Source organism: Vespula vulgaris, chromosome 19 (genome assembly GCF_905475345.1).
Source record: "Vespula vulgaris chromosome 19, iyVesVulg1.1, whole genome shotgun sequence".
Taxonomy (NCBI): domain Eukaryota; kingdom Metazoa; phylum Arthropoda; class Insecta; order Hymenoptera; family Vespidae; genus Vespula; species Vespula vulgaris.
Window position 1 is genome coordinate 3,843,160 of NC_066604.1, and position 21,954 is coordinate 3,865,113.

General features: G+C 42.0%; 1 protein-coding gene across 16 annotated transcripts in view; it reads right to left on the reverse strand.

Moving 5' to 3' along the window:
- Window positions 1-47: 47 nt before the first annotated feature.
- Window positions 48-21,954, reverse strand: part of LOC127070603 (nuclear receptor coactivator 2-like) — a 39,753-nt gene continuing 17,846 nt past the window's right edge. For 8 of the 16 annotated variants that reach the window (XM_051008772.1, XM_051008778.1, XM_051008773.1 and 5 more), the window contains 18 exons: window positions 17,130-17,246; window positions 16,455-16,632; window positions 15,899-16,272; window positions 15,482-15,711; window positions 13,005-14,142; window positions 12,742-12,864; window positions 12,236-12,565; window positions 11,806-12,135; window positions 11,566-11,731; window positions 11,126-11,301; window positions 10,720-11,049; window positions 10,521-10,633; window positions 10,308-10,437; window positions 9,923-10,208; window positions 8,393-8,704; window positions 5,594-5,785; window positions 4,509-4,585; window positions 48-3,300 (listed from right to left, as the gene is read on the reverse strand). In XM_051008772.1, the coding sequence (XP_050864729.1) occupies window positions 3,232-3,300; window positions 4,509-4,585; window positions 5,594-5,785; window positions 8,393-8,704; window positions 9,923-10,208; window positions 10,308-10,437; window positions 10,521-10,633; window positions 10,720-11,049; window positions 11,126-11,301; window positions 11,566-11,731; window positions 11,806-12,135; window positions 12,236-12,565; window positions 12,742-12,864; window positions 13,005-14,142; window positions 15,482-15,711; window positions 15,899-16,272; window positions 16,455-16,632; window positions 17,130-17,246 (4,671 nt within the window). In that variant the 3' untranslated portion in view covers window positions 48-3,231. The remainder of the gene's footprint in view (window positions 3,301-4,508; window positions 4,586-5,593; window positions 5,786-8,392; window positions 8,705-9,922; window positions 10,209-10,307; window positions 10,438-10,520; window positions 10,634-10,719; window positions 11,050-11,125; window positions 11,302-11,565; window positions 11,732-11,805; window positions 12,136-12,235; window positions 12,566-12,741; window positions 12,865-13,004; window positions 14,143-15,481; window positions 15,712-15,898; window positions 16,273-16,454; window positions 16,633-17,129; window positions 17,247-21,954) is intronic. The other 8 variants (XM_051008769.1, XM_051008781.1, XM_051008770.1 and 5 more) reach the window with 8 other exon arrangements.

The window sequence follows — 21,954 nt, forward strand, 5'->3', positions numbered from 1 at the left end:
AAACTCGATAGACGATTCGATCCCGAAATAAATGATAAACGATAAAATCGGTATTATATTTATATTTATAAAATTATTCATCATTAGAAAGCACATATGATCTATCTATATGACGTAATTCGCTACGTACATGCGCGTACGAGCGCGCGAATTTACGAACACTCACGCGCACCGGACGCGCCCATACACTCTCCTCTCAACCGCAAACACACACGTAACAGGAGACACACGCGTGGCTATACACGTACACGTACGTACGTATTTATATAAATTTATACGTACGTACATGTACACATGTGTAAAGATGAGTACATGTCTCTTTCTCGCTCGCTCTCTCTCTCACACACACACACACTCTCTCTTTCTCTCTCTCGCTCTCTCTCTCTCTCTCTCTCTCTCTCTCTCGCTCTCGCTCTCGCTCTCTCGCTCGCTCGATCTCCTTTTTTTCTCCCACGCTCTTTTTTCTTTTTCTATGTATGTACGTGTACATATTCAGAGTACCTCACGAATGTGTTTTACAGAGATTATAACTTTGTAACTGTTTCGATTGGAAGAAAATGCAACGGAGAACGACGTTGAATGTTCATCGTGTAGCTCGAAGAAAATCATACTGAGCGTAATTTGATTGATTAATACACTATCTATATAACGCCGATGAAAAATTTTTTAATTACATTCATATTAAAAGCAAAACAAGCTTGAAATGTCTAAGATCGTGTATACGAGAGATGATATACATACAATATATTTATATAAGAGAAAAGAAAAAAAAATAGAATCAACAATCGTATATATTTTTCATTTTGGGCTCGCGTATTTTTAAATCGCTTTAAACATTTCCACGTAACGCCTTAACTTTCGAAGCAATTCGTAGCCTTTTTAAATTCGATTTTGCCATCTTTCAGCGATACATACGACATTACTTCTTTCTTTCATAAAAATAACACGAACGGTAACAATAAAATTTTCTAATCGAGATCTTTTCGTAATCTTAAGAAACATTAGACGATATAATAATAATTCGTGAAAATACCACAGCATAAAAGATCGAAAGTTATAAACAACTTTCTGTAATATAAAAAAAAAGAAAAAAGAAAAAAGTACAACAAATGTAAATGTATTTCAAAGTTCTATGATTATCGGACGTGTAAACGATAAAACGTAATCTTTAGAAGGCATGCTATGCAGGCTCTCTTTTTACAACATATCTCTCTTTAAATTATATCGTACTTCAAAAGCAATCGAAACATTTCAATCCTTTTTTTTTGTTTTTTCGATATATATATATATATATATTTCTACCAAACATAATTTCTAATCTTTAATATCTATCATACCGATGCATATTTCACAATATATACGCTTCGTCGCAATTTCTTCCAAATCTAGTAAATGGTGAACTTCCTGAAAAAATAAGACACTTGCGTGAGATTTCTTTCATATGTATGTATATGTATATACACACTTCACGTGTGTGTACACATATAGTATTGTAATTAGAAGTTTTCTCATTTATATAACAACAGATGTCATTTAGAAGTAATTCAGTGTGCATCTAAGATCCAAAAGAGAATTACCGAGCTATGCAAAATAGAAGATTGATTTCATTTCTTCACACGTATACATATATAAATATACGTAAGTTTATATAGTAATTATATATAAATAATCTATCGAGCAATTACTTATATATAACACGTATATAAATTAATATACATATATATACATATACATTCATACAATATATTTATATTGATATAAAGGTACTCTTACTATCAAATAGAAATACGCATACGCCAAGTGTTCAATAATATCAATATTAATAAAATAATAATAATATTAATAATAATAATAATAATAATAATATAATAATAATAATAATAATAATAATAATAATAATAATAATAATAAACCTTAATCTTATAATAATATAGTAATTGCAACAATAATATTGGTAATAATGATAATGATGATGTCAATAATATTAATAAAATAAAATAAAATAATAATAGTTATAATCATATTAACAACAACAAGTATTCTTTGTCACATTTTGGTTGCAGATTCTTACAATCACAAATATATTATTCATAATGTAATAGTCAAAAAGATGTTAAATTAAGAGAATACATGATAGTGCTCTATTCTTCTGTGTACAATAATTAAACCTATAAATAGTTTTATGTTCAACAGCCAGTGGTATAGTAAAGTATACCTTTGAGGTACCTACGTAGTTTTCTTTTCTTTCAGCGATATCAAACGAAATATCGACGGAGAACACGTGCGCCATTGATTCGGGGAGTAAAACGTGAATTCATCGCCGATATTATACTTTTTATACATCTAATATCGCTCGAAGAAGCTGGGACGCCCCGAGAAAGGTTTTCTATATGTGAACGTGTGTTTTGTGTACGTGTCTCTGTATTGTGTATAACGTGTTTATATATATATATAATGATATATATATATATATACACACACATACACACACACATATATATACACACACATATATATATACATATATATATAAAATAATGAATTATTGTAGCATGGCGACGTGCAATTCTATCGTAATTCCTTTCCTTTCGTTACAACAGATAGAGTAAATTAAATCTAATCAACGCTCATCGTTAATTCCCATGTCCATCGTTATGTCACATACAGCCTCATCATCTTTTTCCTCTCTTTCTTGATTTGCCCATCTAAATATCTTTTTTCGTGTTGAAAAGAAAAAAAAAAATCAACAACACGATATCGTGTTAAACAAATGGTCCAAGCAATGACAGCCGTAACACGTACGCACTCACTCACATCAATACCAACAAAAGTCTCGACACAGCCAAACGTAGAAACGAAAACTTTTGGTCCTTCGAGTTCGGATAAAACGACAGATGCTGTTTTTGCAAGAAAAAAAGCTCCTTTTCCATCACGGATTATCACGATGAACGAAAAGGTTCTAGAGAGCGCCGCGCACTAGAGCTTTGCATTGTATTTGGTGATACGTATCTGAATACTGACTTCGTATGTTAAACGTTTACATATAATACAATAGTACCCATTACGTATAGCGCGTATAATGCATCTTTGACAGCAGCCTTTCTTTTCAGGCTTCGATTTTCTTATTCTTCTCTTCGTTCTTATTTATTTATTTTCTTTTTATTTATTTTTCTTGCCTCTTCAAACGTATATCACACATAATCCTTTACCGTCCAACAGTGTAGCCCGCAGTCACTCGGACAGCAGCTTCTGTAGCAACGATGATTTGGGATCACCTCGGACCGCTTCCTCCATAGTAGTCTAAAAGAAGAAAAAAAGAAAAGAAAAGAAAAAAAAGGATTATGTTTGTCAACGATAAGAACGAACAGGTTTCTTTTCGATCTGCGTTCTTTGTTCCAACAGAGAAAGAGAAAGAGAGAAAGATAGCCAAGAACAACCGAAGTTGCTACCATCGAATAACACAAAATTAAAATCTAATAATTAGCTGATCGTTTAAAACTCTCCTATAAGCCTCTACGAATTAATGCGAAGAAAGAAGAAAATAAATATTTAAACAAGAGGAATTTTCTATGCATTTTTTTAAAAAGCAACGACTTCACTACGCGAAGCAGGAGTTATTTCGACCTATCATGAACGATTTTTGTAAAGATATTAAAATATAGTTTTATGTCGTCTCGCTGTACCAATGCAAATCTACTATTGTGTGACACGTCATCATGCAAGGAGAACGCCTACTCCAATTTTAGATTTATTTATAAATCATTTCAATAAGTTTCCTGTGAAAAAGCATTACGATACGATATATCGGCAGTGTAATTACTCTAATTGCGGTAAAGCTTACAAAATCATCACTTTGCGATGAACGAAACATAAACTCGATCCTCGTGTAAACGTCACACAACACATTCGCATAACGCCAATAGATAAGAAGAAATTCACCCTACGAAAAGAAAAAAAGAGAAAGACAGTGAGAGAGAGAGTCGTACAACTGACCATTGATAACTACTCTCTTTCTCTTTCTTTCTCACATTTCCTTTCTTTCTCTCTCCTTTTTCAATTAGAAAACTATCATTTTATCGTAATAAAATTACAAAGGAATGCAAATATCGACTTATATACAATTTCATATGAAAATTAACACTAAGTATTAAACTCAATGGATATTAATTGAAACAAATTTTAAATTACAACGAAATGAAACTAGTATAGCGATAAATTAAAGAAGAATAGAATGACATGCGATAGTTAAAGATATAGAGAGTAGAGTAGAGTAGAGTAGAGTAGAGTAAAATAGAGAGAAAGAGAGAGAAAGAGAGAGAGAGAGAGAAAGAGAGATTGCAAAGAGATCTACCTTTTCCCTAGTACGTACTAACGCTCAGTGCGAAGAATTAGAAATCGTTAATGAATATATCGTGCAGCGAATACAGTTTGAAGCAAAGCATAAAGAGGGTAGACATAGCATAAATAAAAATCAAAGTACGTAAGAGTAATTGTCGGAAGGGTCTTACCCTGGAGGATGAGGGGGCACTTCCGGTACTCCCAATGGCCCAGCTCTTGGCAGGGCCATCGTTAACCACAGTCTCACCTAGTTGGGACATTGTAACAGCACGCGTTACCAGAGTTACTTCAATTGCAATGTTATGCCTTTCTAAGAAAAAATCTACCTCACAAGTATTTTTTTCCTTTCTCAATTTTCTTTCATAAACGTGACGCGTTCGGTAAATCTGATTCGACGATTAAAATATTTAACGACAAAACCTAATGATAGTATTACTCGTGTCTATACGTACGTATATTTGAAATAAATATATTGAATTCTGAAATAATGTTCAGTCTAATGCTGTCAATGTCCATAACGTCGATATCAATTTTTATACATATATATGCAGTTTTTATATGTATATATGTACATACATAATCGTAATCCGTACGATATCATAAAACTGATGATGAATTTACCTAACTACTGATTTACCTAACTGTCCGCATGCATGAAATAACGTACGTTCGACGTAAAAAAGAAAAAGATTAACGTTCTTGAGATTTCTATCCCTTCAAGTTTCAACCAAAGAATTCTTTATGCCTTTGCCTGAATATAGAATAAGATTGTGTTCTTTACGCTTACAACTGCCTGTAATACTTTTTCACAGTACTTAAAATGAACGATAAGTTCGTCGTAAGGTAAAAACGTCGGTCTTATTAATTGTACTAATAAAAATATATACTTTCATTGCTACTTTCTGCTTAAAAGATAGAACACACAGAATCGATTAATCCCCTTACAAGCCATCATGAATTTATTCGATTAGTTTATTATTTCTAACACGCAACATTTACGAAATCACTTTCACCCTAAGCCTTAATTTCGAGAAACGAAAAGATCGTCGCTGTATCAACGATCACGAAATTTCTAATGAGAATAGAAAAAAAAAAAAAACATAAAAAAAAGAAAAACTGTAAGAAAACGAAACGACGTGTCTTCCGAAGAAGACGTTTTACTGAAACCTATTAAGATCGTACCATCCTACGAATGTGAAATCAAATCGACATGTAACAAAGTCACGATAAGAAAATTTGTTATTAACGTTTATACCTGCAGTGGACATTTCGAATGTCAAACCAAGTGCTTCCAAATCGTCCTGAGAAACTTGACCAGAAAGATTGTTAGGTATACTGTTGGGTACCCTTTGTTGTTGCTGCTGTTGTTGCGTCCTCGCTCCCACTATAGCCCTTAATTCTTGCCGAACGAATTCTGACGTCATACTTCCGGTGGTACTTGCATTACCTACGACAAAATCAATAAGTTTCATCACTTTTACATTGATTAACGTCGAATGAGAAAGATAATTTCTCTCTTTCTTGTTCGTTGTTTTACCGTTAGAACGATCGGGTTCTATTAAAAGGGGAAAAACAAAACATAGAATAGAAAGAATATTATTGGTTTTGTGCATCTCAATTACGTCGTATCTTAATTACCCTCACACCTTTCTTCAAAATAACGAAATATAATGTAAAGGATCGTGCAGAGAATGTCTTACAATGGCTGAACAATTCACTTCCTATATCGTAAGCATAAAAAATTCTCCTGTAAATCGATCGAGGGACAGGGTATTGTTTCTTTTTTATTACACAATGGGATATTTACATTTTGTTAACATCCATGACATCGATCCTACTTTCTTTTTTTTTCTTTTTTTCCTTTTTCCATAAATCTTTTTCTTCGATTCTTTCAGAGTTCGATTTCAATTTTTTCCATTGAAACGTGTGTCGAACAACTTTCGCAACTGTTTTAAAACTGTAATTTCTCAAATCGATAGCTCGAAAACAAATATTCAGAGTTCAATAAGATTCGATTTCTAACACGGATTATACCAGCAAATATTTAGAGCATCGAAAGGAATATCGAGTTTGATCGTTTACGAAACGTTCGTGTTCTCTAATATATATCTACTTAATAAGGATGAACCTCGTCGTTAGTAAATCTTTTCCACCGTGCTTATAAATAAGTGATACTTAAGATTACTGTTTTACATCAAAGCGTTACTGTACATAGGTGAACACAGGAGAGTAATGAAAGGATGATTTAGATGATGTACATCTTTCGGATGAACCTCTTGCATTGCTGTTTCCATTAATAACATGGTCTCATATACACAGAGCTGTGCCGATATAATTCTACGCTTCAAAAAAACATTTTCAGTATCATTATTCGTAATAAATACTAATTAAAAGCAAATAAATAAATATATATATACACATATATATATATATATGTGTGTGTGTATGTACAAAGTAGTACGCGTTTATAGAGAGAATACGTACATCGGCCCAACTATCGTCACGATGCGTTAAATCACGAGCACACGAAGAGTAAATGGTCTATATCCATATCTCTCTCGTTTGATTAAAACCAAGTATGTAAAAAAGGTAATCTCCGCAAGAATAATTTATTAAGGAGTTATGAATATAGATCCACGATGCAGGATGGAAATTAATGAGACGAAACGCTATTAGTTTCTTGATATATTAGAAGCATACCAAACGTTAGGCTTTCGTATAACCCTTTTTCTGGTCTACAATTAAAGAATTGACTAATTAAATAAGAAATCTCCGCATCTTTCATCGAAATGGTAAGAACTAACATTCGAAAGTAGTGCAAGTGAATACGATGCGAAGGTGTACCGAAGATAATTGGTGCTGAGGTATTTACTAAAGCACAGTGTAATTACTACGGTATCTACTATCAATGGGATATTAGAAAAGACCTAGTACATGTTTCGTGACAAAAAAATGCATTGTACAGGCAATAATCATCTCTCAATAACTAAGATTAGATTTTGGAACGTCGACGTGTTCGAATACGTACTATTTTTTCAAAACTTGATAGCGGTGCATCATGCGCTATAAGAGAGAGAGATAGAGAGAGAAATAGAGAGAGAGAGAGAGAGAGAGAGAGAGAGAGAGAGAGAGAGAGAGAGAGAGAGAGAGAGAGAGAGAATGCTTCTTAATACAAAGTGATGGGAGTATCGTTTAATTATCATTCCAAATGACCTAGAGCCTTTGGGGGTTACATATTCGCAAGAGCGTTATCCGTTGGAATTACTATTGAAAATGATGATATATTATTTACAACGTAGTTAGATATGTGTTTCATGAAATAGCCAAATAAATGAATGATAAGCGTAGAAACGTTGGAACGAGTATGGATGCGAAAGCAAATCTTGTTCTACGATTTTCAGCGGCCAATAATGCTTTGTTTCGTACATAAAGAAATGTTATAAAGCAAATATCGTGTCAACTTTAACACCAGCACGATATAAAGGATTCGAGACAATGGTTGTTATTAAGTAAAACGTAGGATCGCTTTCACGAAGAGAAAAAAAAAGAAAAAGAAAAAAAAAGCACGTATATGGTGGACGGACATTAGAGAAACATAGTTTTCGAGTACAAGATGAAAAAAGCGTATTTTCGTTGATATATATATACAAAATTCATTACTCGTGATAAAAGTAGCCGAATGTACGAAACATAGCGTTGTAACGCATAGTAACCATCAAGCGATCCTTCTCGACCACGAGAATTTATATAAACATAAATTTAGTCGTCGTCGAAGACAGTCGTTTGGCCGCAATAAATATATCCTGACGTTTGATGAAACAAGATTCGAATGTTCGCGTTAAGACAAAATTACATCGACTCGTGATTATAGCGATTATCTCAAAACGATTGCGATATGTACATTTGAATGTCTGGATGGGTGTCGTGAAAGAATGATGTGCTTCCATGTACCAATCTCATGCCTGGTACCTCCCAGTGGTACAATATTTTTGGGTAAGGAGTGTAATGATGGCGAAGTGATGGTCACATGACATTAAGAGGTCATATGACTTACCACCCATGTGGTGATTGACAGGATTACCGGGAGGCAGTGACCTGACATCCTGCGTATCCCCAGAAGAATAGAGTGGTACGGACGTCCGATCGTAACAGAACTGATTGTTCTGCATATCTGGTGTGTTGATAGTATTGGCGGTCGTGTGGTATATCATAGAAGAATGTTGTTGATTCGAGAAGTGTTGGGTATTGGTGGCATTGTGTTGATTGTGAGTCGGTGTTGCGGGGCAACCCGAATGTGGATGACTAGGTGAAAGAAGAGGTTGTTCCTTGTTCACTCCGCCATAGTGTCGGGGCGAACCAACCCCACCTGCAACATTAATTATGTCTATCTTCTTGCCTTTTACTTTAACGCGACGAATCTAACTTTGATCGATCGCTAAATTAGGATTAGCACGGTTGATACGGCTCGTTCGATCTTTCGATATACTTGTAATTCTTTTCAATCTTGCGAAAAGTTTAACTTGGACTTTAATCTCATTCCAATGACTTTAAGTCTTCAAATCGCATTTCTATAAAATCGTATGCTTCGTAAAATCAGGAGAAGACGCATATGTGTGCGTGTATATACATATGTGTATATATATACATACATACATATACATATCCATGTATCCATAATTCGATGCTAATTCAGTAATTATTAAAAGTATGTATTTGGAACAGTGATATACTTACCCCTCACAGAACGATCTACCTCCGTTCACATCGATTCCGAATATACATTAGCGTTTACGTTATATCGTTACTTTGTACAAGTGACATGTCAGTCTGTATAATCGAATCATACAGAATCAACGAAGACGTAACTATTATCTTCGACGTAATACAATTCACTGGGTAGTAGGTAAAAAGAAGTCTCTTAAACTACGATCTACGTTTCATGAATTTCGAAGCAAGAAGATGTAAAATGGAATGCATCAATTACTCACAACGAAGCTCTTACAACGACGATACTTTTGACACAGTACATATCATTTGATTCATCACGAACACATCTTCGTAAATTGAGACCATAGATACACTTCGTCTTAGTTAGTACGAAGAAAATTACATCACTCTTAGGAACGCACTCGTTGCACTTTCAACGTAAAAAATTCCAAGAGGATAGAACGAGAGAGATCGAGAGAAAAAAAAGGAGAGAAAAAAAAGAAGAAAAAAAAAGATAGAAAAAAGAATAAAAATAAAAAAAAAATAAAAAATAAAAAAAAGAAGTTTCGTACAAAGAACCAGAATACTCACGTTACACTGACATTACTAACATAACTTTATTACAGATACGTCAACATGAAATATATACCGTCTAATAAAATATCTTAACGGCCGCACATCCTCATTCGTCAACCTACATACGTTTTATCGTCAGACGCGTCCTTGACAGACACATCGGGGGAAACGAAAGTCTTATCGATGTGGATATACAGCAACGTTTGGTACGATGTTTAACGAATGTAACGATGATAAAAAAGAACGGACGATAATAAAAAAAAAAAAGTGAGCGAACTGTTAGACGGACGTAAGTCCTTACCTGGCAACTGAGTCGTCGCAGAAGGCGTCGACGTGGTCCGTTGCAAGCGATACTGGGCAGTAGGATTAGGAGCACCGGGATTTGGACCGGGTGGAAATTGGCTGGCGGTAGGAGACGTGGGTGGGGGAAAGGTTTCGGCAGGAAACGGGGATTGCCTTGCTGAGGCTGGAGTTCCAGGCGAAGGCATCGACCTCTGCTGTTGCTGTAGTTGTTGTTGCGCGGTCGGTTGTTGCTGAGATCTCACCTGGTTAACGTTAAATAACCTCGGAGTGGTGCCGTAATTGCCCTACGTCACAAAAACGATAATGCAATTCATCGAGACGGTCTCGACACGCTGACCTCCCTCCCGACCTCACCCAAAGATACCAAAGAAGAGGCTACTCACTTGCGTTACCCGAGGTGACAACGGTTGCGGATGAGAAAACGACAATATGTTCGCAGGAGAATGCGGCGAGAGTCTCGCTGCTGCTGCTGACACTTGTTGACCGCTGTTAAAATTATTATTCACAATGGGACTATACAAAGAGAAAGATTCGTCAAGTACGACCGATCGAGATCAAATTAAGATCGATTGCGTCCGAAAAAAGAAAATACTCACTGTTGTGGTAACGTCGATGGGTGAGAGTACGAATGAGCGAGTCGGTGACCGGAAGTGATCTGGACGGATCCCCCGTAACCCGGAGAAACTTGGGAGTCAGGGACGCTCGATCGCTGCGGAAACGAAACGAACGGCTCGTTAATCGTCAAACTCGATCTTCTCTATTCTCGATCGCGAAAGGAAATTATCGTAGAGATACCTGTAGAGATACGTTTGGCGCAACGGTATTATTTAATAGATTATCGATATTATGTATGCCAGTCGTTATTTGGTCCGTCGCTGTTGCGTTCGATGGGATGAGCAGTTGTTGCTGCTGTTGTTGCTGCAGCAATCTTTGCTTCAATTGTTGCTGTTGTTGCTGTTGTATCAGTTTACTGCGCTGCTGTTGCAACTGCAGCTGCTGTTGTTGCGTAAACTGCGCGGTAGTCTGCCTCACGACCAACTGAGCGTTGAACCTCATCCTCGCTTGTTGTTGATACATCGGAGGTGGTTGGTAACTATGACTCGTCGTCACGGGTGTCGTTACCAACTGGAACCGTAAGGGTTAAATTCGCACCAAGTAAACAACGTAGAAGGTCGATGTTACAAATATGACGAGGACTTACCGCGGTGGAATAAGCGGGAGGCGTGCCAGGTATGGTTATGGTGGAAGACGTTGGATTTACGGCAGTTTCGCATAACATCAACGACTTCTGGATAGCGTTTATTGCCATTTTTTCATTCATGGCATTGTTTTGCGGTGCCTCGATAACGTCCAGGAGGTTTGCTATCGCAGACGAATCTATTGAATCAAAATTACAATATCTATAATCGCAATACTTTCGCTGTCACGCTCGACATCTTCGAGGAATGTTCTTTTCTTTTCTTTTCGTACGGATATGTGTGTGTGCGCGCGCGCACGAACATATACACACATATGCGATACAAAGTACGTAAAGCGTTAACAACAACGTTACTGCCGCGACAGCGAAAGTGTACGGATCGAGCACCTCAAAGTCTGGTTCGTCGGCGTTAAATGAAATCAATCAATTCTTGCGACAGTTACCTGTGATAGCTTCGTCCGGAACAAATTCGATAACTTGATCCAAAATATCGGAGAGATCTGGATCGGACGATTGGTTATCCCAAGTAGTCGGGTCGGTACACGTTTGACGGTATTCTCCGCTATCTCCAAATTCCGAATCCACTTGACCCAATTGCGGCCTTTGTTGCTGTTTATCGAATATATTAGAACGAGTAACGAACGTTTACGCGCGGAGCTGGACGAATCGTTTGAAAAAGTTACCTGACTTAGCATGTGACTGAGGTAGGTGTTGGTTGCTTGACGAGGTAGTTGTCTCGATTGGCTTTGGAGAGGAGTACGAGCCGAAGTAGCCGTCGTTGTGATCGCATTGTTCCCACCGACCGTTTGCATGTGGCCACCTGTCCACGGTTGTTGTTGCTGTTGCTGTTGCTGTTGTTGCTGCTGCTGCTGCTGCTGCTGCTGTTGCTGCTGCTGCTGCTGCTGCTGCTGCTGCTGCTGCTGTTGCTGCTGCTGCTGCTGCTGCTGCTGTTGCTGTTGGGACTGGTGTTGCTTTAAGCGATCGCTACTACCACCGCCACGTGGAAGTTTATCCTAAAAGTAAAGTAAGGCGTACGTAAGTAAGCCGGTTACGCACTTGTGTAGCCGTTTCCGGTCTAATAATATATAAGACTAAGATATCCCAAGTATTTACTTGCGGCGTTGCCGATATCACAGACGCGGGAATAGGTGGTATGGTTGTTGGTTGAGGCGGTTGTTTTGCCAACAACGAAGCCAACATTTTGTTTTTCTCCCATAGTTTGCTCGTCGCGTTCGTCGAAGCATTGGTACCCGTAGAAGACACCTGGTGCGAACCATCCATCGGCCGTTTAACGGCTATATTGAGATCGCCATCGTCGCCCGGTCTTTTCTGGCCCACTTGAGCGGTACTGCCGAGCCCGCTGTGATCGCTTCCCGATTGTGACGGTGAAGGGGTACTGTTCCGAAATCCAAGACTCCGCAAAAGAGGATCGTCGTCCCGGGTCTGATACGTGCGAAGAAAAGAGAAAAGAAACGACGTAAGAAGAAGAGAGAACGATACGAAGAAAGGAAAAGACGGAAGGAAGGAAAGGAGGGAGGGGGAAAGAAAGTTTAGCAAAAGAGTCGAGCCAATTTGAAACCTCCTGTGTCGTCGTTGCGTAAGAGACGATATATGTATACCTGTTGCTCCTGTAATTTCCTCTCCTCGTCCTGATCCTTCAATAACTGTTGAAGAAGTTCGTTCCTCTTTTTCAATCCGGCCCGGGCCTCCTCGTCCTCGTCGTCATTTTTCTCATTTAGTAACTTGAAATACAAACATCTTTAGCATAGGATCTAACGAAGGAGGAGGAGGAGCGGCTTGGCGCGCGCATAAAGATATACTCCAAGATGAGATAAGAGAAAGTACAAAGAAACGCGGAGGATTAAGAATAAGAGGGAATCACCTGCAGAAGCATATTGTTTCCAAGAGAAGATTTGGAATGCTCCATATTCGGTTTTGGCATGTTGCTAGGACTCGTCCTCATTTTGTTGTTGTGTTCAGAATGATAATCGTCCTCGTCTTGCTGATTCAACAAAATTTTCAATATCCTGTGTTTGTTTTGGTTGTCCGAATCGTTATTCGCATTGTCCTGACTGTCCTCACTAGCACTGGAGCCTTTCGTTAACAAGTTTCTGAGTCTACCGGACTCGGTGGACACGACACTATTTTGAGTTTCGGCGGGCGTGGAGGCATTCGTCCTCGCGGTCGCGTTGTCCATCGTGCCGCTGGTAGGGCATCCGCTCTTTCCTTCCTCGATCCTCTTGGCATTGAGTCCAGGCAGAATGACCGGGGCCGTCGCGGCGGCCGCGATGGCTACGGAAGTGGCGCCGTTTCCATTGACGTTGCTGTTGACGCCGGTGTTGTTGGCAGCCGAGGCAGCGGCCGCGGCCGCGGCCGCGGCAGCGGCGGCCGCAGCCGCGTTGTTGCCGGTCAACGTCGACGACGACTGCGATTCCTGTAGCGGACTGAACGGGAAGGAATTACTGAAGGTGTGCGCCGCGTTGACCGAAGACGACGGGCTGAAAGCGCGTAGGGGACTGCAGTGAGACGGCACCGCTGAATTAGAGGAAAACGTTCCTCCTCCCTGGGGACTCGGCGATGTCGGGGCTGGCTGAGAGGGTGGTCGCGAATCTGTTGGCCCGCTTCCTCTCGACTCGGGCCTTTCCGGCCAACCACCGCTACCGTCCAAGTCCCATGTCGAACCGCGGAAGAGCTCGAATTCCAAGTCCATGCTCCCCGAAAAGTGGTTGAACGAATTACTCGTACTTAGTGACGCTAACGAGTTGCAAGAATCGCCGGTACTAAAGGCGATCGAGTTCGACGACGTAGCAACGTGCGTCGTCCCCGTCAATCCACGACCACCACTGATACCACTCACTTGACCGTTCAGATGTGCCACGGACATCAACAGGCCACCCACGTTATTGTTATTGTTACCATTATTATTATTACTATTATTCGCACAACGGTTACTAGAATGTCCCGAGCACACTTTGTTGTTGGAAAGCTGACCACCCTCGATAGGCGTTAAGTCATTGTCCCTATCATGGACAAAAACCAAAACACATGTATCTCTGCCAGTTAGCACCATATCTCTTAACGCTAGATCTTGTACAATTTTTTTTGTTTTTTTTCTATGTGCAATGATACGCAGTGTACGAGTATATATGCGTGTATATGTCTTGTACGGATTTCATCGTCCTTCAGTGAACAGTGTGCGCGCCCTCGGGTCTCCCCCATAAAAAAAAATCGACTAGTTTATCGAAGCCAAACTTTTAATCCGTCTGCTCCTCGTTTCCTGGAACAGCCAAGACAGATTGAAAGAGGGAGCGAGACCAACGATACTCCGCACTACTGTTCATTGAAGCGAAATTTCGACCTAGATCAGAGCCTTTCTGCTTTTTTCGTTGCTTAACGTTGAACACGCGCACACCGTGAAAGTGCGTACGGATATAGAGCGTTCGTAGTTGTGTCTGGGTTTCGTGCGTGCGTGCGTGCGTGCGTGCGTGCGTGCGTGCGTGTGTGTGTGTGCGCGCGCGCGCGTATTACAGCACCGTATTCTTCAAACGAATTCCAGTCGAACGAGAATAGGATATTACGTATCGATCGGATATCATAGCAGCGTTTCTGATCTTTCAAAATTATCGTTGGACACAGGCTGGATGGTCGAAGTAACGATAGCGAATCTTATTAAATGAAATTGATACGATGAAATAAGCGAGCGTTGAATCGTGCTACACTTGTTACAATTAGTTCAACCATTGATGCGGAAACGCGTATTAACGTTCGATATAGGAAAGGCAATGTGATATTAGAAACAGAGTGTTATTTTAATTTCAAGAGTGGCCAGATCTCCAACACCGAGAAATACTTCAAAGTACGCCTCATGCATTCCCGTATACAATCGATAAGAAACAATAACGTAACGCGAGTACGAGATTTCGCATTCCTACAAAGCTCTCGTAAAATCGTGGCATAAAATCAACGGTAAAACGGTTAGATGCGTGACAAGCAATAATTCGTTCGCGCGAATGAGAATAAAACAGAGAATAGGGTTTGAAGTAAGTACAAGGAGGAGAGTCTTGTGGAATTGTAAGATACCCAACCTGAGTTACATTCGATCAGGATAGAGAGATGAAAGAAAAGAAACCAAAAAAAAAAAAAAAGGAAGAAAAATCGTCAAACACCTACCCCGCCATGTACACCGAGTTTGCCGAGCTTCGCTCCCGATCGTCGCGATCGTTGTTTCGTCGACTCGTCGACCGACGTAATAATACCGACTACTCCGAAAGTAGCGTGGGGGGAGGAGGAGGGTTCGTCGTTTCGGGTGTTTACGAATGTCGTGTGTCGAGATTAGAATCGAAAGGAAGATTTACTTACCCTATGATGGAATTGGTGGCCATCATGAAGTCCGTGTCGTGGCCGTTCATCACATTCGCTTTGAAAAGTTTTGACTTTGTTTGTATATTAAGGAACTTATCAGGACTAACGCGCAGTCGATACACGGCGCTCGTACTCTCTCCGACTTGAAGCGTATCGTTCAAATGTGCAGTTAAATTATTGAGATCATGAGGGTGGCACAAATCCTTTATCGTCGTACCGATCAAGTCCTGCAAAACGACGAGGAGACCGATTGTAAGAAGCCACGGAGGAGGAACGGTGCGTTGAAGGGTCGAACAAATCCTCTCAGACTTCGCGCGCGTTTGCGTAGGTGCAATCGCAGATTCGAGAAACGACGATACTCGGGAAATGACCAAAGGTTTCGGTCGTCGCGTGGGAAAGAAAAGTCTTACATACCCTTACCTTGGTCAGATACTTGGCATAAGCGGACGACAACCAACTAACGTCGACCGCGATGATCTTGCCCGCTGTATCCAATTTAACGGTGAATTGCTCGATCGGTGTACCTACGGGCTTCTCGTTCGGTGGTATTCTACGTGCCACGCACATTACGCAAGGACCGATGTCTGGCGATTCGGAGGACACGTCGCCGCTCTCGAGTCGCTCGGTATTACTCGGCAATAGCGCCGAACAGATTTGCATGGACTCGTATTTCGATACCCGTTGTTGCTTCTCCTCCATCGTCTCGTCTTTGTCATCGGGAGGCTTTACCAGGAAGCGGCAATTGAAAGTACGATTCCTCGTTTGAGGCTGCGGCTCGCTCGTCCAGCCTGTGATAATCGTAAACAAGAAACGGAATCAAACGAATTTTCTTGAGAGAAACGACGAGTGCGTTCTACCGGCAAACGGATAACCCGATCAACGCGAGGTATATCCTCCCGGTTGATCCAATCCCGACATAATTATCGATCGCGAACGACGTTTGCGCGGCTTTCGTTATCGAGATACCGACCTAATGACATGGGCAACAACGTAGGCATGAAGGTGTTGTGATCTCCATGATGTATGATATTATATATATCCTTTCCCAATACATCGTCCTTCGTATAATTGATATACTGGGTAATGTTATCCGTTACGTATTCCACTCGTCCCTCGCTATTTAAGACGAACAGGAAGCCGTCTAACGCCTGCAAAAATAAAGAAAGAAGAAGCAAATATGGATACACAGTTACACGGGGCTATCGTTAAATACGATGGAACAAGGGGGGCGGGGGAGAGAGAGAGAGAGAGAAAAGTCGTCGGGCGAAAAGGAAAGCGAGTAGGTACCACCTTTCGTAGGAAGCTGTTAATAGTCTTACGAACAATATTCTTTTTGATATCAGCCTAACACAGACGTACACGAGCATAGCTCGTACTATTTCCTTACGTGGCCAAGCTGTTCTCCTTTTAACAACTTCCTGCAAATAATTGATCGAGATCGGATCTAAGCCGCGTTCCGGATTGTTAACCGACACGCGGTGATTGTTGTCTTCTTCTTCTTCTTCTTCTCTTAAATATCAGTCTCTAAGAAGAAGACGATGTCGACGCACGATTGCGTTCAATTAACCATCGAGAGCGTAATGCATCGGTCGAAATTTAGACGCTTAGCGTCGAGATCCGTTCCGTCCTCGTCGTTCTCGCTTACCTCCAATAAGATAGGGCCAACTTGATCGTTGGACAGTATGTTAGGATTCGACGAAGATACTTCCCCTTGTTGCACGGCATGACTGTTGGAACCCTCTTGTTGCCTGATGTGCCGAATCTGTAAGGCAAAGCGTTGCTGTCAGAAAATAAGCGTTGACGTATTTTAGTAAGCATAAATGCATAGTCGGCACGTGGTAGCTTGACCTACTAAAACTGGATGGTAACCATCAAAAATCTGATTATTTTGCAGGAAGCTTTTTTATCTTATCCGACGAAAAGGGGGGAAAAAACAGGAAAGACGGAATATCCGGTAAAAAGAGAAACGTGTTTTTATTTTCTTTCTCGTTTCTTTCGAATTAAATATTATCCACGAAAAGAGGAAAAGGATACGACGAGCGAACGTTACTCGCGCTAAAACCTTTTCCTAACGATATCGGGTTTTCACGGCTCGATATTACCTAGTGGTATCCGACGAGAAGAAATTTTGTACGAATGACGCATACCGCTCCGATGCACTCCACGCGCGCGCACTTCGACTCCTACAAATGCAGTTTCATTTGTCTCTCCGAGTCGAAAAAGGAACGACGCGCCGACGATGCTAAAAATTTTTATAACGTAAATCAGCAGTCGAGCGAAGCTTTCACCGCTTATTCTAGATTTCGAAAAAAAAAGAAAACAAAAGGCAAGATAGAGAGAGAAGGAAAAAGAAAAACAAACACCTTAAAAGACGTACAAAGAATCCTGCGTTCTCTTTCGCCGAACATACGTTCCATTCGTTTTTTCCTTACCGCGTCGTTGCGAGTTCACGCGCAAAGATAGTACGAAACGCCGATTCGACGACGCGATGGATCCTCCGAAGTTTGCGTTTAAATCGAAATCGAGCACGCGTATAGACGTCCCTTCGTAAAAATTTGTCCTTTACCTTGAGAGATCTTTCGACGTAAGCAGAACGAGAGAGAGAGAGAGAGAGAAACGATTAGACGCGCGCAACGAAGGGAAGCGCATCGACGTCGAACGTCGAGCCGATCGTGCAAACAAATGTAAATGAAGAAGAAATAAGAAGAACGCACGGCGAAAACTCGAAACGGAAGAGTCGCACGTTTTCGCGATTCGTTCGATTCGACGATCGCGATAGTACCTAAACGGGCAGGCAAGGCGGACGAACGAGAAAATAATCAGGTTGGGTGACCTCCAGCCGCCATTTTAAAACCAAAATAGTCACGTGTTCTGGAATACTCTATATACAATGGATGCATCCACGAGGCGCAGTTTGGTCGCAACGATATCGCCTCGTCGTTTACACTTTCGCCGAGCGTTCGTAAAAGTTTCAAACCGATCGGACGGCTCGATCGAATGACTCATCGAGCGAGATTTAACGAATCGAAACGATACTCGCCGAGGAAGATAAATTCGCAAGATATGCTCTACGGTTAGGACCGTCGACCGTTTACGTATTCGATCCTTGAGAAATTCGATCGATAGGCGTTTCCACCGCTCAAAGATTCCGCGTAAAGGGAAGAGCGTTATCCGCAAGGGTCGCTTCATTATCTCGTACGGAAAGCGCGAGTAAGGTAGGTCAAGCCAAGACGTAGCGCATGAAAGTCATGAGACGCGACGTTTCGAACAATGGGCGAGAGCTTCTCCTAAAGTTCGTAAGCATCGCCAACGATAACGGAATAAGATCGAAAGAGAGCCAAAGACGATCCTGTTCGAGATGAGTCATTTTCGTTCGGTGCATCGTCCCCGATGCCGGTAAGAAGATCCCCCGAAGAGCTTATCTCTTCGAGAGGAAGAAAGGTAAGAGATAAAAAGATTTCATCGAGGATCCGTCGAAAGAAAGAAAGAAACTACCTCGGACATCGTCGTAAATACGTCAGAGAACTTACCGTTGCAGAACGTACGGTAGGGGGTGGGGAACTGGCGGCACGCGAGCCGCATGCGGCTCTTTCTCCTATTTGCCTGTTCCGGTAAGATGGGAGGAGACGATCCCCCCACCCCCTCTGTCGAAGCGGGCTCCTCTATCGCCTCGCGAGCCGCACGGCTTTTGTCTTTAACGAGATGCATGGATTGGTGGCTAGTGAACGGTGGGGAAACGGATTGATTGACGGCGAGGATCGTGCGGCTCGCGGAGGAGAAGAAGTTGCCCACCCCTGACGTACGCGAAAGAAAGAGAACAAAAAAATGAGAAAGAAGTTCTCTGCAAAACCGACCGACATTCATGGTCGCCGAAGGAAAGGGGAGAAGCGTCGAGCGTCCTTGAGCTCGTATTTCGCGGCTCCGATAGATCGCGCTCGTAATCTCGATGGATTTAAACGGACGGACGTGCGGCTATGACGAGGACGACTAAGACTATGGCTACGACTATCAAAACGGAGATGCGGACGAATAAGAGCCAACGACGGCGACGGCGACGATGACGGTAACGATGACGCTGACGGTGACGGTGACGGTGACGGTGGTAAAAATGGCGACAGTAAAGAAGACGACGATGTTGCTGTTGCTGCTGCGGCTGCCGCTGCCGCTGTTGGTGGTGGTGGTGGTGGTGATGGTGGTGGTGCTGGCGGTGGTGGTGGTGGTGCTGGTGGTGGCGATGGTGGTGGTGGTGGTGGCGGTGGTGGTGGCGGTGGTGGCCTCGAAAAGTCGGTGACTCCACCGAGTCCGACAAACGGTGTGCGATGTTGCCGCTAGTCGTTTCACGATGGCACACGCATATGCGCGTGCGCGTGCATATACATACATATGTACGAGTATCGCGATACCTCTAGCTCCATTTTAGCCTGATAAATTCTTAACTCTCTTCCTCCCTTGAATTCTTTATAAAGTACAATTTATGAAGAAGAAAAAAAATCCAAACGAAGGGAGCAGCTAAAAATGGATAGAAAAGAAACCTCGTTCGTCGCTTTTCGTACGCATAGATATACCTTCTTCTTCTTATCGAGGTCAAAGTCCGCTCTAGACCTAGAGAATCGAGAAGAAGATCGAAATACGAGGCTGCGAATTCTTTCGATTCGTTTCTCCTCTCGGGAGACTCGATCGTTGCTGCCGCCGCCGCCGTCGTCGTCGTCGTATCTCTTTGCCTCCTCACCCTCCTTTTCCTCTCCCTTTCCTACTAGCCGCCTGTCGGTGCCTCGCTGAAAGATCGTGCGCAACGCGTTACTGCGCACGTGACGTCACGCAGATCCATGCTCAGGTAGCTCTCTCGGGTTGTAACGCCGCGAAAAAGGACGCTTCCTATTGATCTCAGTGACGTCACTCAAGGTCACGTCACGAGTTCTGTCCGTCCGTCCGACCGTCTACTCTCCGTCTTGTTGCACTATCCATCTATCCATCCATCTCCCTCTTTCTCGCTCTCTCCTAAGCTTTCTCTCACTATCTTTGCCATTCATACTTTCTTTCTTTAGTTCATCGTTTCATCGTTACGTCGCGAATACCGTTGCAAAATCGGAACGTCTCTTTCCAGAGGCGACCGAGTCCCTTCCATCGAACGTACCTGCGCAAATGCGAAACGTCGGTACGATCCAGACTAGACGAGCCGACAACGGACCCGACGAATCTACGAAGATCGATTAGATCCATCGAAAAGTTCTGTTCGTTTAGAGTACGAAGAAATTTAGAGTACGATCGGACAACTGCGTAGGATACGTAAAAATAAAATTGAGAAAGAAAAGTGCAAAGATGCGTTTTCTGTTATTTCCGAAACAGATGCGCGAAGGAAAAAAGAGAACGAAGAACAGTGCGAGCGAAGTTTCGTTTCGTTTCGTTTCGTTACGAAGCTGTCGCCTTCGGAATCGACACGTGCTCGGCCGTGAAGCGCACGATTCTAGCGCAACGTGCTCGCGCGAGAGAGTTGGTCGGCGAGTGACGGTGCGCGTGTGTGCTGCGTGAGAGAGAGAGAGAGAGAGAGAGACAGAGAAGACGGGAAGTCGTAACCCTTCTCTTTCCTTCCACGCGATACACGCGCGCACATCCATTCCATAGCCGGTAACCGGGCAAAGTACGGACACCTTTCTGCGATTTGCGAAACTCTGCCACGAGCCACGAGCAGCGAGGCAGCTCTCTCTTCTTCCTCGAGAAACGAGATCGATGCTTGGCTTATCGCATTTGTACCAGCGACGCCAAAACTGAACCCCGCGAGCGTGTATCTCCATTGCCGAAGCATAATTCGATGCGCTGCGTAAAGCAAGCCCAACAGGATTTCTCGAATCGCTATATAACGTTATCGCGATATAACTTTCGCATCGTTCCCAGCGTGGTATGACGATCGTCTTGCAAGAACGCTGAAACGCGCGTAACGTCTCCTAAAAATAAAATCGTGCATAGTTTGTCATCGGTCGACTCGTTACAAAAGTAGAACGTTATCGACTAGATCGGACGAATGTTTTCGTCGGAAGATCATTCGTCGAGAATTTCAAGGAATCTGGAACACTCGCGGCGACTTTTTTCTTGGTGCCATTGACGTGGCAATTTAGGCGAAAACGACGACCATCTCTCCTTCGATTTTCCTCTTCTTCCTCCGCTCTGCTCCATCGGACGCGTAACGATCGCGTTCGTACGCACGAAGAGGTGCATACGTTCGAGCGACGCGTAGCAGGATCGATTCAACGAGAAGAAAAAGAGACGCGCTTGGCCCAGATTTAGAGATATCGCTCGGTCGACGACTCGCGTATGCCTTTACTTTTCTTTACGAAGAAAGCAAAAGCCCTTTCTCCGCGGAGTCATTCTCGATCGAGCAGCGTTTCTAAAGAGACCCGAGTTTTTAATCTTCCATAACGCCATCAAACTTCGAAAGATCGCGTACACAGGTGTAACTACGCCGACGACTCGTC